The sequence below is a fragment of the Mustela erminea genome, chromosome X (assembly GCF_009829155.1).
Source record: "Mustela erminea isolate mMusErm1 chromosome X, mMusErm1.Pri, whole genome shotgun sequence".
Lineage (NCBI taxonomy): Eukaryota > Metazoa > Chordata > Mammalia > Carnivora > Mustelidae > Mustela > Mustela erminea.
This window is the reverse complement of record NC_045635.1, coordinates 26,919,860-26,940,033: the sequence shown is the minus strand read 5'-3', so window position 1 is coordinate 26,940,033 and position 20,174 is coordinate 26,919,860. Positions and strand designations below refer to the sequence as shown.

Sequence of the window (20,174 nt, the reverse complement as noted above, 5' to 3'; positions counted from 1 at the left end):
CTCTTGTCACACCTAATTCAAATGTTCCCACTTCCCCTGAATTCATGTTTTCATTCAACAAATACTTGTTGAACACCGATTTTATGCCAGTTCTACTGCTTCATACTTCATAGAGGAATCAGAGGCCCTCAAAGTACAAATCCCTTGACTTATTTTTTTCTAATCATTTAAATTGACCTTCTGTACCCAGTAGCACAGTCCCTTAACTATGAAGCCAAAGCTTCTCCCTCCAAAATGGTGTTCTCTTGTTAATAGATAATTCCTTTCTTTAGTTGCAATATCATTGATACTAAAATCTTAAATCTATATTGGAACAAATCTTTAACTACGTAAGGATAAGCAACGACCTGACAGCCAATTTAATTTCATAAAAAGAAGAAAAACTTGACATATAAGACTTATATATCCTTCTAAATCAGTACTTTTATATCTATAATCAGACAACATTTAATGAAGTGAAAATGCTGCCGGCATGAAACTAGTCATAATAAAATTAGACTTGGTTTGCTCTTTCATGGAGAATATATTCCAGATGTTTAAGTGATTCAAAGAAAACCCACAGTATAATGGCTCCCTTCCATGTTTTCTCACTCACTGCTTCCAAACTAGAATAAAATCTAATGAAATTCTGGTCACATTTAAGTAACAAGGGATATTGTTCAGAGGTAATGGTACTTTTTTGACATTTCATGTTCAGAGTTCAATAATGTAAATATATATTTATATGAGTAATATTAAGAGCTCTAATATCAAAAAGATAATCAAACACAATGGGACATCCACTTAAATGACACAAGACCTGTATTGAGTCTTTTTTTTAAAGATTTTTTTAAATTTATTCATTTGACAGAGAGAGATCACAGGTAGGCAGAGAGGCAGGCAGAGAGAGGGGGGAAGCAGGCTCCCTGCTGAGCAGAGAACCCGATGCGGGGCTCCATCCCAGGACCCTGAGATCATGACCCGAACCGAAGGCAGAGGCTTAACCCACTGAGCCACCCAGGCGCCCCCTGTATTGAGTCTTTACATAGCATGGCATCTTGTGATTTGGTGTTTAGGGAGCCATATTTCTTACTTAGTACACTTCTAGGCATTGATATTCTACAACAGCAGTGAGCCATCCCCATACTTCCCCATACTTCCATATCACAGGGTACGGAAGTGCTACAGGAACCTAAGTCAGATGCCAAAAGAGGCTGACTCAGACACTGTCCTACCTCCTTTTTCTCTTCCTCTCTTCTACCTCCAGTTACCTTCTTTCCTTTGTTCTCATGGGCTTAGTGCCCTCCTGATGATTCCTAGCTGGCTAAAGATTTTCATTCTGCTGTGTCCTATTGTGATATCCCTTCAGGGTGAAACTTCCAACCAAATGATCACTTTACCAACTGACCTTCTCACGTGCCCACATCAAAGCTTCCTTTGATCCTAACAGAAATGTAATCCAGATTAAACTAAACATATGCCTTTTGACCCCTTCGTTAATGATAATACTGGTAGTGGTAGTGGTGGTTGTCAGGGAGTGGTAGTAAAATTTATCATAGATTTCCTCTGTTCCAGCTCAGAACCTAGAGTTCAATAGTTAATTGAAAAAGTCAGTTCAATCAGGGAATCGTAAAAAAGTATGTCTTAAGCATTTTATTCGATCTTAAAATAGTCAACCAGGATTTTAATGTTGTGTGAAGGTTTCTTCTTTAAGTGTAGATTCACTGATTAGCCTTCTCCATAAATCACACTGATGATGAAGACTTTGTGATTTCCAGTTCCAGTTTCTTTCATGTAGACAGAGCACATCAGGAAACATGAAAGGCATTCTGAATACAGAACCCTTCTAACTTTTTCAGATTATTTTCCTGATCTTTTACAGTTGCCTTGTCTACACCCAGCTGAACAATATTTACTTCTCTTGTTCTTTTTAAAGCACCTTTCTAAAGGGTTTAAGCTGGTTTTCATAGAAATAATAGCTTATTTTCTCTTAGACTTAAATTTCTTTGGTTTGTTAAATCTTTAATTAAATTATGTAATTGCTGTACTAACTAGCAAAATCAGGTTCTAGACCATACATACAACTGAGAACTCTACTAATGAGAGCTGAAGGCTATGCACCCTAGAAGATAGCTCTAACATTGTATTTAGAGGCTGTAGGAAGCCCCAGTCACTGTGTTTCACAGAAGCATGAAGACTGGCTAATCTGCCAAGTCTTAAGTAGAGACCAGTTAAGAGAACATCTACAGTAATTGCTAGATGGGGGCAAAAAAAAAAAAAATACAACCAGAAGCCACCAGATCCCATGATGACAGGGGCAGGGTGGGTAGGAGAGTGAGTTTTCTGATTAATGATATGTACTGGACCCTAATTTTTAATCACCTGCATTTTCAAAAACACCAATGGAGGATTAAAATCTGTATCTGGGACTTGGAGTGGGGAGTGGGGGAGGAAGTGAAAATCCAAATATTCTAATAAAAGGCATTTGAACATGTGCATGATGTAGTCCAAAGGGAGCTGAAATCTGCACGTGACTGAGCTGGATACTCAGTGGCTGAGAGGCACACTGGTGAAGACAGATGATTAGCAGACAGAGTTAACCTGCACCTTTGTTGGACTCGGACTAGCTGCATGCCATCTCTGTAATGCTTTCCCATTTCCAGTTCCCACTCATATAATCTTTATTTATGGTTCCCAGAAACAGATGTTATCATCCAGAAGAGAATGCCTCCATTTGTAATTATTGCCCTTGTCCGGGTTTTTCCATTGACATTTAAGAAATCTGTTTTCTAGAGGTGCCTGGGTAGCTCAGCCCATTAAGTCAACAACTCTTGATTTCAGCTCAGGTCATGATCTCGGGGGTCGTGGGATGAAGCCCCACATAGGACTCCATGCTCAGCAGGGAGTCAGCTTCAGGATCCCTACCCCCCACCGCATACATGTGCACGTGAGCACACACACACACTCTCTCTCTCTCTCAAACAAATGAATCTTTAAAATAAATCTGTTCTCGGGCACCTGAGTGGCTCAGTCAGTTAAGCGTCTGCCTTTGGCTCAGGTCATGGTCCGAGGGTCCTGGGATTGAGCCCTGCGTCGAGCTCCCTGCTCACAGGAAGCCTGCTTCTCCCTCTCCCACTCCCCCAGCTTGTGTTCCCCACCCTCACTGTCTCTCTCTCTCTGTCAAATAAATAATCTTTAAAAAATAAAATAAAATAAATCTGTTTTCTAACCTTTTATTACATAAAACAAAGTGATTATGGGTCATTTCCTGTTAGAGATACAAATTTACATTGATGGATTTTACCTCCATTCATGATTCTTTTAATCTCTATATTTATTCATAAAGCAATGGAATAATAATATTTACTATCAATTCCTATAAAAACTTTCTCTGACTGATTCCTATAGCATTCCACTGACATGAAGTTGAATAAAGATGAATACATCAGATAGGGTTTTTTTCATGTCTATGGTCAGACAGAAAGATTTCTTCTGTTTTCCTTTATTTTTATTTTTTATTGATACATAATTCACAAACAATAAAATTCACCCTTCAGGGACATCCAGTTGGCTCAGTTGGTGGAGCCTGTGATGCTTGACTTCAGGGTCATGAGATTGAGGCCCACGTCGGGTGTCCAGTTTACTTAATAAAAAAAAAAAAATTGGGGGGCGCCTGGGTGGCTCAGTGGGTTAGGCCTCTGCCTTCAGCTTGGGTCATGATCCCAGGGTCCTGGGATCAAGCCCCACATCGGGCTCTCTGCTCAGTGGGAAGCCTGCTTCCTCCTCTCTCTCTGCCTGTCTCTCTGCCTACTTGTGATCTCTGTCAATCAAATAAATAAATAAAATCTTTTAAATAAATACATAAATAAAATTTAAACACACTCTTTTGAAGTATGCAATTCAGTAATGTTTTGTATATTCACAAGGTTGTGCTACCATCACCACTGTCTCATTACAGAACACTTCCATCGATCCCAAAAAACACCCATGATTCTTTCATATAATATTCTTAATTCTCATTTTTTAAAAACATTAAATTCTGTAGAGTGATTATCACAATGTCTTACATTGTCTAAGAACTATATAAGAGTCTTATATTCCATACAATACTACATTTTAGTGGTGAGATATTGAGGTTGATTTGATAGGACAATGCCATTCTTATTTAGAATGTACATACTGGCTCCTTCTCTTTAGAGTGGGAGGGAATTGGAGGGTTATAGATGAAGTCAGTGTAAACAGTGGTTTTATCAACATAGTGAACCAGAGAAATAACACCTACCCAGATCAAGCAAGTCAAAGCAGCCTATATACCCGAGTAAGTGATGTTGTCCTTGTACATAGACATTACATTACACAAACTGTTCTCCTAAGTGAGGGAATTTGTCCCTTAGAAATTGTTCATTGGAACATTTGGACATCATGCATCATGTTAAAGATCCATAAATGTCATCTCAATAGGGTAGATATGATGCATGGTAATATCCTCCCCGTATCTGCACAGGGCTCTTCTACTCACTGGATCGTCATGATGCATTGCATCAGAGAATCCCATTCTAGTGCTTCAGAGACAGTAGAGAAGCCCCTTGGGAGCTCTCCTAAGCCATTGCTACAAGGACTAAAATACCAGGAGACCAGTCATTCCTAGGGCTTGACAAAATACCCTAATCTCTAAACGAATCCATTTATTATGCAGTTGGTACAGTGTGAATATAGTATCTCATGATTGAATATGTATTTTTATTATTTTAAAAAAGGGTCCATTTCTGGTTGCATGATGAGTAGAATTTAGAATCCAGCAGTGTATTTTTTTTTGTTACTTTGCCAATTCAGAATTACTTTGGAAAGTTATAGTATAATAGCTAAGAATATGTACTCTGGAGGCAAGCAACCCTGGTTATGTATCCCAGGTTCCTCCATTTTGACCCATTGAAACTTTGGCAAGATAAAACCTCTGCAAGTTGTTTTCTCACAAGTAAAATGAGAATTCTCCAACTATACACCATAGGATTACTTGGTAGGAATAAATTATCATTATGTAGACAGAGCTTATCACAGGATTAGGCACCTAAGAAATGCTCTATAAATATTAGTTATTATTATCATTCACCCATTCACAAGTGTTCATAGTTGCAATGGCACTGTAATAGAGCAAATGTCACTAACTGCACCCTAAACAGAACAAGATATCTTGTAGTTCCCATGTGTCTGTTTCTTTGTTTTTAAATGTTCTCATTTTCCAACTTGCACTTGACTATTTCATATAGGCGCTTCGAGGAGAAATTACACCTCTGAAAGAGAATGTCAGCTACGTCAATGACCTTGCTCGTCAACTCACTACGTTGGGCATTCAGCTGTCACCATATAACCTCAACATCCTGGAAGACCTGAACACCAGATGGAAACTTCTGCAGGTAGGCACATTATGAGCATTGCAGTTCCTTGATACAACAAGAGGATATATGGCTAAATCTTGTTTGTAAGGTACAAGAAAAGTAGTTTCTGTGTGATGTTCTGGATAATATTTTGTGAATGTAGAGTATTTTATACTATTTAGTAACTTCCTACAGAAATGTTTTCAGACCTACTAGTAATAATTTTTTTAAACAACTTAAAGTTAGACTTTCCTATATCTTGCAATAAATATGGGAAATAGTGTGGAATCATGACAGACGGACTTATTTACTATCATACAATTACTTTGTACTATTATTGCTTGGATTCTTTAAACATCTTTTATCTTTGGAATCCTAATTCAAACAACAGTCAATGATAAGACATATTCTAAAATCTTTTTTAAAAGAACATGTGAACCATGAGAGACTATGGACTCTGAAAACAATCAGAGGATTTTGAAGGGCAGGGGGTGGGAGGTTGGGGGAGCCAGGTGGTGGGTATTAGAGAGGGCACGGATTGCATGGAGCGCTGGGTGTGGTGCAAAAACAATGAATTCTGTTATGCTGAAAAGAAAATTTTTAAAAAAAAGTAAAAAAAATGATTCTGAGACAATTAAAATAAATAAACAAATAAATAAATTTAAGAAGAATAAGGAAAAAAAAAGAACATTGTGGGGGCATCTGGGTGGCTCAGTGGATTAGGCCTCTACCTTCGGCTCAGGTCATGATCTCAGGGTCCTGGGATCACGTCCTGCATCGGGCTCTCTGCTCAGTAGGGAGCCTGCTTCCCCCTCTCTCTCTGTTTGCCTCTCTGCCTGCTTGTGATCTCTCTCTCTGTCAAATAAATAAATAAAATCTTAAAAAAGAAAAAAAGAACGTTGTGGGTGCCTGGGTGGCTCAGTGGGTTAAGCGTCTGCCTTTGGCTCAGGTCATCATCCCAGGGTCCTGGGATCAAGCCCAGAGTTGGGCTCCCTGCTTCGTGGAGAGTCTCCTCCTTCCTCTGCCACTCCCCCAACTTGTTCTCTCTCTCTCTCTCTCTCTCTCAAAAACAAACAATCTTTTTAAAAAACATATAAAAAGAACATCCTATCACAAACTTATATATAAAAAGGTTTTTCATAGGTTTGCTGAATAAATATAGGACCAGAAGCATGCTCAAAGTCACACTTACTAGCTGTGGGACCTTGGGCAAGTTATTTAAGCTTTCTGTGCTTCGGTCTCTCATCTGAAGAAAATGTGGATATTAAATGTTTCTAAAATACCAGTCTATTATTAGGACAAGTAAGTCAAAAGATGTGGGAAGTGCTTAGAACAGTATACATAGTTACATAGTAAATGCTGTATAAATTCTAGCTCTTGGTGTTATTGCAGTTATAATGATTATTATTATTATAGCATACAAGTTTTGGAATCAAACTTACTGAGTGACCTTGAAGCCACTTGTCCTCTCTGATTGTCAGTTCTCTCATCTCTAACATATTTGCTGTAATAGTAAACAAATTAGTTCACGTAGAGCTGTTAGTACAGTACCTGGCTCATAATAAGAACTCAGAAAATATAGTGTGTGTCTCTGTGTTCCCCATGTGAGGGACACTGTGTAAAATACCCCAAAACCCTCAAACTGATTTTACTATGGAATTAGAGAATTGTTTTGTCTCCCTCTCCAGTTTCATAGGGTGCAGACATTATGCTTCTGAGAACGGAGAGGAAACTGAGTTTAAAAATATTTGTTTTCAGTGTTTTAATAGGAAAAAATGATAAAGCAGATAACTTTTTATATTGACAGTCCATTTAGCAGTGTGATTGAAAATCCTGTTGAAGAATTGCTAGATCTTTCATAAAAACAAGTTCCAAATTCAAGACCTCTTGAGATCTCCTATAATGTAATTCTTGTTGTGATGGATAGTTTCAAAATATTTGTATGATAGACTGTTATAAGGGACATTGACCAAAGCAAGCAATATAGCTAAGCAATTACATGCCTTTCTATGTCTATTAGTTTCGTAGTGGCTAAGTACTATTAAAACCTTATCAACTTCATCCTTAGTATTTTTTTTTATTTCTTTTCAGCGTAGCAATATTCATTGTTTTTGCACCACACCCAGTGCTCCATGCAATCCGTGCCCTCCCTAATACCCACCACCTGGTACCCCCAACCTCCCACCCCCCGCCCCTTCAAACCCCTCAGATTGTTTTTCAGAGTCCATAGTCTCTCATGGTTCACCTCCCCTTCCAATTTACCCCAACTCCCTTCTCCTCTCCATCTCCCTGTGTCCTCTATGTTATTTGTTATGCTCCACAAATAAGTGGACGGGACTGGAAGAGTATGTTTTCCACTTTAAGCATAAATAAGAAAAGTAATAAATGTCCATGGAAAAGCAGTGGCCACATTTGTTCTCTTTAAGCACTCTTGAACTGTATCTTAAAATTTCTTTTGAAGAACCAAATGCTGAGTGCCTGGGTAACTCAGTCGGTTAAGCATCTGCCTTTGGCTCAAGTCGTGATCCCAAGGTCCTGACATTGAGCCCTGCATTAAGCTCCCTGCTCAGCAGAGAGTCTGCTTCTCTCTCTGCCTCTTCTGCTCCCCCTGCTTATGCTCTCTCTCTCCCTCTCTGTCAAATAAATAAAGAAAATCTTTGAAAAAAAAAAAAAGAGCCAAATGCTACATTTGCCTTCAGAATGTGGTATGATTTATGATCGTGGCACCTAAGGTTACAGATGAGATCAAAAGATTATGACTGATAAGGAAATTTTTTTTAAGATTTTATTTATTTATTTGAGAGAGAGAGAAAGAGAGTATGGGGGTGGGAGAATCAGAGGGAGAAGCAGACTCCCTGCTGAGCAGGGAGCCTGATGCAGAAATTGATCCCAGGACCCCATGATCATGACCTGAGCCAAAGGCAGTCACTTGACTGATGGAGCCACCCAAGTGCCCTGATAAGGGAAGTTTTTAAAGATCAGTACTAAGTGAGTCATTATAGTAGCACTCTTTATTTAGATGTAAAGTATGAGAAAATATTAATAGCCTAAGTTTTGCTCATTCCTTAGAATGAATAAAGACTTGGTTATAATTGTAGGGAAGTACATTAAAGGAGTTGATGTAGTAAAAAAAGGACTGGAGTGAATAGTATTAGCCCTGACTTCAAACTGAAGCTCATTCTTTGACCATGTTATCTTGAAAAAGCCTTTATCCTCCCTCAACTTTAATTCCCTCATTTATAAAATGAGGCAATCCATTTGGACTCAGGTCATATCTAGCTCAATCCTATGATTCTATTTCTGGATATCTGGGGAGGAGATATGCATATGACAAAATTTAGTTTAGAATCAATACAGTGGCTTCCTCTATTCACGTTATAGAGGTTGCTCATGGGGAATTGTGTTTTTCCTTCTTTCATTTTAATTTTTAAACCCCTCATTCCAAGCCCACATATACACAGCTTTCTCATACTAAACAGCTCGATGAGTTCATGGTACATGCTCTTGTTGTAGCAAATTTCACATGTTGCTATTTTTGGACATGACCTTAAGGATAATGCTTGAAAAGTGTTTTCAGCAGAAAGCTGATAAATCCAAGGTTTGGGGTTGCACATAATTGAGTCAAATGGATTTCATTTTTTTTCTTTGACCATAACTGTAACCAACCTGCTATATTATAAATGGGAGTCCTTGTTCAGAAAGTGAACAAAGCAAAGAAATGAGGTTCACATCAAATAACTTCATCCGCATTACTGGCAGAGCAAGTCATATGCCCTGTTAACAACATTTTACAGTTAGAAGAATGTAACTGACCAAAGAATCACCTACCATCTGTGGAGGGAAGCTGGAGCCCATCATCATTATGACATTCTATTTCTAGAAAAAATAAAAAATTTAGTTGTTTACAATGCTATGTCAGTTATGACATCTTGATAAAAAAAATTAGTACAAATTCATCTCTTCTTCTTTGTCTACTGAGACAGAGAAAAATTAAGAAATAGAGAGTTGGAGTAGTGGGAAGGCACATATAAACCTAAGAAAACCTCTTAAATTTGGGAAAAATAGTGTAATAGAAGAAAGTGAGTTACACAGTACCAGGCTCTATCTACTTGATACCAGAATATCCTGGGTTTAATTAGACAACCCATTAATTTTTATTTTAAAAGAAAGCCATACTGGTTTTTTTTTTTAGCTGTGTGTAGTATCAGTCAAAATGATAGAAACAGATAAACTATGTATATATGACATCAACAGCAGAGTAAGACACAGTCTTGATTTATCTATATATCAAAATAGTGTAAACAGAGCTCAGAATTTATTTGGAATGCACAAATAGAAGTTTAGAGACATTGGTTTCCCCGTTTGAAACTCTGTCAGAATAAAATCCTATTTTCTGCCTCAGAGTGGACTCACTGGTTAAAATGTTTGCCCTAGACCACGTGACAATGTGTTTTGGGCATAGGAAACCGTCATTCCTTGTAGTGAGGAGGAGTTTTCATGTACATTCCCTCATTTAATCCTCATAACATAATGATGATGCCTTACAATTACATATTATCACTATTCTTTTTTACATGTAGGGAGACTGAGGCTTAGACAGAGAAACTGACACGGTCCCAGTCACAAGCTTGTAAGTGTCAGTCAACGTGTGAATCCTCTCTTCTGAACTGTGACCACCCCACAGCCCCTTCTGTTTCCTCTTATCAAAGTCCTGTTTAGTTTGGACTTCACAGAGTCATACTTGAAAGCTAGTTAGGGCATCATGGGCATGAAATACTTCACTCTTTCCCTGCTTCTCCCCTCTTTTGAATAATTCTCAGGGATATTAACTTTGAAATCTCCCTTTTACGAACCAATGGATTAATGAGCCCAGCTCAGTGTACCCCTTAAAATCCCACCGGTAGTTTCAAATATAAGACATTAGAGCATTACATTCTTCATTGTCTTTAGAACTCAGCAACCATCTTAAAATCAACCAAAAGCTACTTTAATGAATTAGTTCTGAAAGCAGAACCAATGCTAATATTTGACCCAATAGAAACGAGTATCAAAACCAAATGGGAAGAAAATTAAACTGATGATAAACTTTTCTAATGTTGAAGCAATGGGTATATGTATAGCGACATAATCATGCGCTTTACTCACCAAGCAGCAGTACTATAGGGGATATTCTCCTCCAGGGAAGTACCTCTAGGGGATGTTCTAACCGTTTCTCTGCATTACGAGTAAACCCATGAAGAGCAACAGAAGCTGCAAATACACTTTAATATAAAGAGTACATGCTTGATTGACTGTGGGATGTCTGGAATGTAATCACTTGAAAAATATTGAACATGAAGATATTTCTAGGCATGATATTCTTTAAATATGTTTAAGGACAGTATCATGAATTATGTATGCTTTTAAAGGTTTCCTAAGATTCTTCCGAAGTCATGCAGACAATTATATACTCCATCTTCACATCTGTGTTAACTTTCTTTCTCAAGGATGTAGACCCTCATCTTCTGCAGATCCCTGTGTACGTAGCAGACACTGTAATTGTCCTATCTGGTCCAAAGACATCCTAACCAAAATCTTCTTTCCTGCTTATGCCATCCTGGGAAGAATTTTATAGATGGGTTTTCTCTTAATACTTCCATAAAGCCTCACTCTTTCTCCATGTTATAAAAAAATATGCTATTGTGACACTAATACTATAAAAGTGGTACCTTTCAGATCTCTGACTTATAAATTCTACAGTATTTTCTGACCAAGAATTTGGTCTACATAAGCAACAAAGATGAGTAAGACTGTAGAAGGACATGGGATCATATGTAGCTGGCCAACAGAAATATTTGCATGGCTATGTTTTCTAAAGATTTAACCAGAGTTTTAATTGAAAAATTAAAAATTCCAGCAGAGCAGCTTATGATTTTTACTTTGGTGAGATAGGTTTTGAAAGCAGGCTGCTGTCTATATATATGTGTTTGTCCTTATCATTGAGCACAGGATTTGATCCTTTCAATGTGTTGACAGATTTTGAGCGTTTTCTTCAGACTCTTTTCTTTATTTTTAAGGCTACTGTACTAAGCATTTGGCATTACGGGGTCCCTTCTAGGCGGGGAGCCTAAGTGAGCTGTGCCATCTGCTCTTACAAATAATGTGGACCTATTACTAACTGAGGGTAAGGAGAGGATATCTGACTCCAGTCCCTTTGGTTGGGCAAACGTTGTTTCTACCAATGTCTTCTTAGCATGTCCTTTTTTGGCTGTTTCTTTAATAATACCTAAAATGTTTCTGCCTGTGGTTAGACCTCAGAACCCAGGAGAAAATGATGAGACTAAGGCCATTCTCAAAGGAAACGTGTTTTCCTCCATTAGTGGTTCTCAAATGTTCATAAGCATCAGAATCACCTAAAGACTTATTAAATCACTGGGATCCACTTCCAGAGTTTCTGATTCAGTAGGTCTAGCTCTGGAGTTGGACATTCTGCCTTCCCAGCCAGCTCCCAGGTAAGGCTGATTCTGCTGATCCAGGGACTACACTCTGAGAACCATCGTCCTACATTAAGTTGGCCAAATATGGCCAACCTTAAAAGATTTTAAAAAGTGTCTTCTGTAACATACTTTGAAAAAAGTTTATGGTCACACTGTGGAAAGTAAGCCTAATGCCATGCAGAAAATTCTGTATTAGAGGAGTGCTACAGTGCTACAGCAACCTGGAAACCGAAGCCCTTAACTTGTCTTCCAGGCAGAAAGAGGAGGGTGAAGGGAAATTTCTCGTAGATTCCTTTTAGTAGGATTGAGATGTTGTTAAGTGTCATATACATATCAGGTTTCAAAGACTCGGCACCAAAAATAAAATATTTTTATACTGGTTACATGCTGAGGTGATAATATTTTTATGTATTTGGCTAAGTAAAATATATCATTAGAATTGATTTCACCCATTTTTGTTTTTATGATTATTCATACTTGGGTATTATTCATGAAGACGAACAAAGTGAGCCTGTTGCTTCAAGTAAAACAACGGGCACTGTTTCTTTTTACTTTTTTTAATGTGTCTACTAGAAAATTTAAAATGGCATATTCCTCTCTCATTATGTTTCTTTTGGATAGTACTGGTCTAGAACAAAAAGCTAGCATAGATGAGATTCAGCTGCAGAGCTCATTAAAATACCCTCACCACCACCCTTCTCCCGCCCCAGGATGTAGGAGGCATTAGGTGAACCCTACGATTCCCTCTTTCTATCGAGGTCCTGGGAGAATCTGTTGAGATGTAAGTAGTACTTCCATCATGAAGGGATCCTCTAGTTCTTGGAATGTTAATAAGGGATCCACGGGCTTGCAAATATTGGAATCCACTATCCAAAAATATTGCAGTGCTGTAGGAAAAATGACCCTAAGGCATTCTAAACTGTAAGTAAAAATATTTCAATTACAATGGTAAGTTTGATGTGTCCCCTGACTGGAGTTTTTAAAATGCTGAAAGGGAAGGAAATGAGAAGCACAAAGAGGAGAGAATGTGTTTGTTTTAGAGAAGGCTAGCTCACAGAAGGATTTGTTGACATTAGGAATAGAATGACCCATGAAAAAAGGATAATTAAGTTCTAAGAAAACATCTTCTCAGTGAGGAGAGAGCAACGATTTATGTTTAGCCTCATCTTTGTTTAAAAAAATAAATAAATAAAAAGGAAGTGCACAAATCCCTTTAAAGCTTTGAAGGAATGAGGAATGCATGCCTCTCAAAAGCCCAGGATAGCTCTGGCCCTTAGAACACACTGAGGTCAATGTGTACTGTCAACCTTACCGACATTTACCTCAGCCATTGTGGCTTCCAGTGTTTTTACAGCCAATTGAACGTTATTTAGGAAGAATGACACTGCAATTGCCTAGGTAACCTTGAAAGTAAGGTTGACCCAGCTGCTCCAGATTGCAGCCTCCACACTCCAAAGAACAGTCTAGTTTTCAAGGGCATTCTCTGTTGTGTGGGGGGCGGGGGGAGGCCATTGCAATGTGTGGGACTAGAGGGAGAAAAGTGAATGATCTAGGGGGTGTTACAAAAAAAAAAAAAAAAACTATATGGGATACAAAATGAAGCCAGTGGAAGTCAAAGAAATATTTATTGGTTGAAGAGAATGAAAGGCATATTAATTTTCTCCGAGCTTTTATAAAGTGAATCCAGACCTTCATGAAGTTAGGTTATCTGATTGCATGACCTCTCTGTACTCCTTAATTCCTGATTTGTTTTCATCAGGAACTGTTTTTGCTAGCTGTGAAGTTAGCCACTGTGGTAATCCATATAGCTATTGTAGTGTTTTAAAACATGTCACGTGCCCCCGTTAAATGTTTAAACAGCAGCTTTATGGATGTCCGTATTTCTTTTCCTTTCTTAGTACCGCTCATTCCTTTTCAGCAACACGCATATCATCAAGAGTATTTAAAACTTTCATTACGCTCCTGCTTTCTTTTCTCTTCTTTCTTCTCCTGCAACCGATGTTTGCCCTTCCCCCGATTTTTCCCTAATTAATTCTTTATTCTTTTAAGGGTCCTTCGTTCTGCAGCCAGACCTCCGTCCTCCGCCGCAGCCTGCCTCCGCCCCGCCTTGTTTGGGGCACTTGTTTGCCCTGGCTCTTTGCCTCTTTGCTTTTCCCACTGTCCTGCTGCGTGTGAAGCACTCGGCCAGCAGCTTCTCCCATTTCCCATGCTACGTCACGCACAGCACTCAAAGGGCTGCTGTTCCCACATCTCCACCCCAAAGACTCCCCCTCTCCTCCTGCCCTGCACATTCCTCTAGAAATAACCCCCTTTCAGACCATACGAAAGGCTGAATGTAAAAGCCTACTCCACAAGGAACTCTGTAAGAAACTGGCTTATGAAACTCAGAATTGCTGTGTTTAAAGGTCAGTGCCACAGAGTGAATTCTAAGTTACTATAGTCTATCTTAGTGTTTCTTTTTATTTTTACCAATGCTTTGGGGTCCTTAAAATAATTGTCATCTGGATATAAATTCTCTCAATTAACATATTCATTAGTTTCAAAGGTAGATATGTAGATGAAAAATATAATAAGAAAATGGTGTTTCTGTTAGAAATACTCTTTTTACACACGGCCATACTTTATTTGGCCAATGAGTTTGCACGATAGAGATTTGAGAAGAGAGTTGAATTTAGTGAGAATTATGCATTACTGAAATTAATAATGAGCACTTATGTGGCAATACTGCATGCTATTCACTTTTCCCAGCCCTTTTACCGGTACTAACACTTGTAAGCCTCACAGTTACCCTAGGAAGTAGATTCTATTTTTATCTTCATTTTACAGATGAGGAAAATGAGGAACCAAGAGGTTAGGTGGCTTGTCTGAGTTCAGTAGCTGGTGAGAGAGCCAGGATTTGAACCCAGGCAATCTGGATGGAGAATTTGTGAGAACTACAATGGCTCCTCTCTGACAGAAAGCGAGACTGACATGACAGTATTTCCTCTTCATTTACAATTCAGCTCTTTCAACAAAAAAACACGACTTCCACCTCACATTTATTACTTTGTCAGGAATCACCTACATCAAGAGTTCAGGAAATGCGGGTTTAAAGTAGGATGATTATATGCATCTCAGACCACAGTCTCAGGAGTAGATCATTTAACCCAGAACCTGAATCATTCACAGATTAAAAATGAGACTCTGTCAGGGCACCTGTGGGTTCAGCTGGTTAATTGTCCAACTCTTGATTTCAGCTCAGGCCATGATCTCAGGGTTGTGAGATCGAGGCCCGCATGGGGTTCCTCACCCTCAGAATTTTCTCTCTCTCCCTCTCCCTCTGCCCCCACCTCTCACTCTCTTTCTCTCTTCCTTTATCTCTCTCCCTCTCTCTAAAAAAAGAAAGAGAGAGAGGGAAAGAATCTCTCATTTATAGTACCAGGAAAACTTCATCACCAAACTCCTCCTGAAATGAGCAGAAACACTCCTTCATTAAATAAATATTTTCCAGGCAATAAATATTTTTCTGCCATCTACCCGCTGCCAGACTCTGTGTTGGATAATAGGCATGCAGTTGTGGAAAAACCAGATACTGTCTCCGCCCTCATGGCGATTACAGTTTCTTGGGAAGATACTCATTAATAAAGAAAAATCTCTCATATAATGATTACAAATCGTGGTAGGTATAGTGAGAGAAAAATGCAGGGCATATATAGTGAGGACCTGTCGTGTGTGTGTGTGTGTGTGTGTGTGTGTGTGTGTGTGTGTGTTGCTGTGACGGTGAGAGTTAGGGAAGGCTGATCAGGAATACTTCCCAGAGAAAGTAGCCATTTAACCAGAGCCTACAGGATGAACACAAGTTAACTAACTGGCTTTTCCATTCATCTGTAGCTTTTATTTTAAATGGCCTGGAGCTTGTGACTAACTATAAACAGAGTAGTAAAATTCTACTGTGCAAATTTAATAACTAGGAATCATTTGAAGTAATGGACTGCAGAGTTAACATATAATTAAGTCATATTGAAAGATTTCTTATCACACTGTATCACAGAGAGCATCCTGTTTGAATTCTTCACAGCACTTATGAAAATCTGTAGCAACGTGTGTTTGTTGACTGATTTATTGCAAGTCCATCTCCGGTCCCTAAGGGGCAGCTCAGTGCGGAGCCCTAAGCATTTTATCTACTGACACGTGGCAGTGTCTACATAGTAGGCATTCAGTAAGTATTTCTTGAATTGCTGAATGCATGAAATGAAGCAAAAAATGTTATTAAAAACTATAAAATAAATGGAAAGTTGTACCACAGGGGAAAAATTAGGAAATGAAACTATCATTTCTGAATAAACAGTATTCATGCCTAGATCTGTAGATTCATAAAGTTAACCAACACTTAAAGAATTTTCCAAAGATTCCAAAAAGAGAAATAATTGACCAAAAAGTAAATATTTATCTTTTCCTTTATGGTGAACCAGATTCACTCATATCCTAGACTTTTTTCAGCGATTAATGAAAAGTGTGCTCTGAACAACATGGAATATACTTAATGTTACCTTTGGAGGAAATTAGATAAAAATAGCTTCCCTTTCTTCACCTCTTTTTTTTTTTTTTTTTAAAGATTTTATTTATTTATTTGACAGAGAGAAATTACAAGTACACTGAGAGGCAGGCAGAGAGAGAGAGAGAAGGAAGCAGGCTCCCTGCTGAGCAGAGAGCCCGATGCGGGACTCGATCCCAGGACCCTGAGATCATGACCTGAGCCGAAGGCAGCGGCTTAACCCACTGAGCCACCCAGGCGCCCTCTTCACCTCTTTTTTTAATGGAGGTCTAATTAACATATAACATTGTATTCAAGTATTCAGCATAATGATTTGGTACTTATATATATTGTGAAATAATCACCACAGTAAGTCTAGTTCACATCCATCACCATGCCTAGTTACAATTGTTTGTTCTCATGAGAATTTTTAAGATCTACTCTTTCAGCAAGTTTCAAAAATGTAATACACTATTGTTAACTATTGTCACCACACCGTGCTTCACATCCCCATGACTTACTTACTTCATAACTGATAGTTTGTACCTTTTGACCCCCTTCCCCTTCACCCATTTCACATCCACCCTCCATCCCCCACCTCTGGTAGCTACCGGTCTGTTTTCTGTATCTGTAAGTTTGTTTTCTTTTTAGATTGCACATATGAGATCATATGGTATTTGTCTTTGTCTGACTTATTTCACTTAGTATAATGCCCTCAAGGTTCATCCATGTTGTCACAGGTGATAAGATTTCATTCTTTTTTATGGCTGCATAATGTCCCATTGTGTATATACAATCTCTCTATCCATTCATCTGTCAGTGGACACTTGGGTTGTTTCCATGTCTTGGCCATCGTAGGTAATGCTGCAGTGAATGTCGGGGTATGTATGTCTTCCTGAATTAGTGTTTTGGTACCTTCCCTTTCTGATAATAGCTTTCTTGAGGTATAATTAACACATCCACATTTAAAATGTACAAAATGGTAAGTTTGATAAATGTATATATCTGAGGGACTCCTGGGTGGCTAAATTAGTTAAGCAGCTGCCTTCGGCTCAGGTCCTAATCCCAGGGTCCTGGGTTCAAGTCCCACATTGGGCTCCTTGGTCAGTGGGGAGTCTGCTTGTCTCTCTGCCTCTGCCTGCCACTCTGCCTGCTTGAGCTGTCTCTCTCTTTCTCTGACAAATAAATAATAAAATCTTTAAAAAATGTATATATCTGAGAAACCATCACCACATTCAAAATAGTGAATATAACCATACCCCCAAAAGCTTCTTTATGCCCCTTGGTAATCTCTCCCTCCCAGCCCTCCACTGCCTCCAAGCAACCACCGATCTACTTTCTATTAATATAGGTGAATTTGCATTTCCTGGTTTTATATAATTGGGATGTACAGTCTTTTTGGTCTCATTTCTTTCAGTCACCAGAATTAATCTTGAGATTCGTCCATGTGGTTACATGTATCAGTAGTTAATCCCTTTGTTGTGAGCTGTATTCCATCTTATGGAAACTCTCCAATTTGTTTATTCATTCACCCTTTAATGGCCTCTTGGGTTGTTTCCAGTGTGGGACTGTATAAAAAAAGCTGCTATGAACATTCATGTATAAGTCTTTGAATGGACTTTGTTTTCATTTCTCTTGAGGAAATGCTTGCGGGGAGGAACAGCTAGATTTTGTGGTAGGCATGAGCTTCATTCATTAAGAAAATGCCAGACTCTTTTCCAAAGTTGTTGGACCATTTTACATTCCCACAAACAGTGTATGAGAGTTCCAGTTCCTTTGTATCCTCTCTAAAATTTGACTGTGGTCAATTTTTAAAATTTTAGCCATTTAAATAGCTACATGGTGGTATCTCATTGTGGTTTTAATTTGCATTTCCCCAACGGCTAATGCTGTCTTCTGATTACTGTTGGCATGGTAGAAATTTCCTCATCCTTTTATTTTTAGCCTATTTGTGTCTTTGTATTGAATGTGCATTTCTTGTAGGCAGCATATAATTGGATTTTGCTTTTTTTCAAATCCAATCTGATTTCCTTTAATTGGGGGATATTTGGACTATTTATATTTAATGTGATTATTGATGTGGTTAGGTATAAACCTATCATCAAGCTATTTGTTTTTGCTTCATCCCATCTGTTCTTTGTTTGCTTGTTCCTCTTTTTCTGTCTTCCTTTAAATTAATAGGAATTAATGAATTCATTTTATCTTCTATGTTGGCATATTAGCTATATGCCATACAAAACTCTCTGTTTTGTTATTTCAGTGGTTGCATTATGGTTTATGGTATACATACATCTTTAACTTATCATAGTGTACCTTCAAGTGGTTTGAGACCACATCACATATGGTGTAAGAACCTCTCAATAATGGATTTCCAGTTCTCCCTTTCCAAACTGTGTACAATTGTTCAATCCTTTGGGGTCTTTCAAGATTAGGTGGGATTAGACTGACAGTATAGGGCTCATTATCCCCCACTAGTGAGGCAAGACCTTTCCGTGTACTCTACCCAAGGCCCTGTGAGTCATGAAGTTTCCAGGATGTCTTGTAAGGAACAGGCACTCCTTCCTGCCATGTGAATGCTGGACCCTGTTGTCTCTGATACCTCCTGGTGATTTTTCACCACATACATGCTAAGTACTACTCTGCTGAATACCTGAAGGAGACCCGTTTCATTCCCACCAGCAGTGTATGGGAGTTCCAGTTCCTTTGTATCTCCAGGGTTCTCTGCTTCTGAGAAACTCTGCTCTCTGGGCTCCTTTCCCATGAACTCTAGCTAACTTAGTCTTCTGTGACTCTCCGTTCCACATTCTCAGCCCTCAGAATCTGCCTCCTTCTGGGTTCTTCTTCTGCCACATTGTGAACCAGAAACTCTCTCAAGGTAGTAAGCTAGGATGGTCCTGGGGCTCACCTCATATGTTTTCTATCTCTCAGAGGTCACTATCATTCCTTGCCTGGCGTCCATTGTCTTATACTCCAGTGTTGCATACATTCATCCATGTTGGAGTTATTTCAAGACAAAGGGTAAATTTGGTCCTTATGACCCCATCTTGTTTACTAGCAGAGGTCTGAAAGTATCTTTTGAAGCACAGGTTTGTTTTTTCTTGATTTGGAGATCATGTGCAAAGAATGTTGGAAGAAAATAGGTAATTAGCTGATAATGTGCAATCCTTCAGACATAGAGATGCTATTACTCACTTACCAACATTGCACATACTCTGGTTTTCCTTTCGCAATACCAGTGATTGCCTTATACTCTAGCCATCATACTTTTTGCCTAGTTGTATTCGGGGCCTTGTCTTTTCAAGCAAGTTGGCTAAGCCTCAGGTCTTAGTCTGTATCTAAAAAATCTGATCAGAGCCTGAAGCCAAGGCTAGGTAGCAAGGTGCCCCAAGCATCAATCAGCCAACAGTATAGCTGCTAAATCTTTTAAAACCGCTGAATATGTCATTGTGCTTTATTGCATGGAATTACTGAATATTTTAATATTCCTAACCATACACTTCAACAGTCATTCTTTAACAGGTTCTACTTAATTGTTCTTAATACTATATCATTTAATAACCAGTGTGCTACCATGCATAAGGTTTCCTTTTAGGAAAGATGGCCAGATAAAGTTGTTACCGCCCATCACTTCAAAGGATTTTAGTTCACAAAGTCCAGAAGTCCAACCCTTGATTTTACAAAGACATCACCTGATATGTCATAGTTCACAAAGCTAGTTAATAATGGAACCAAAGCCAAAAACTTGCTCTATATTCTCCTCACACACCCTTGAGTTTTCTTCTTAAGAAGGCATTCTTCAGTCTAAATATTCTGCATTCTAAAACATGTTTT

General features: G+C 38.6%; 1 protein-coding gene across 8 annotated transcripts in view; it reads left to right on the top strand.

Annotated features, from left to right (window-relative positions):
• DMD (dystrophin) overlaps positions 1-20,174 on the top strand; it is a 2,094,983-nt gene that overhangs the window by 1,773,854 nt on the left and 300,955 nt on the right. For all 8 annotated transcript variants that reach the window (XM_032330377.1, XM_032330378.1, XM_032330375.1 and 5 more), the window contains one exon: positions 5,247-5,393. In XM_032330377.1, coding sequence (XP_032186268.1) covers positions 5,247-5,393 — 147 coding nt within the window. The remainder of the gene's footprint in view (positions 1-5,246; positions 5,394-20,174) is intronic.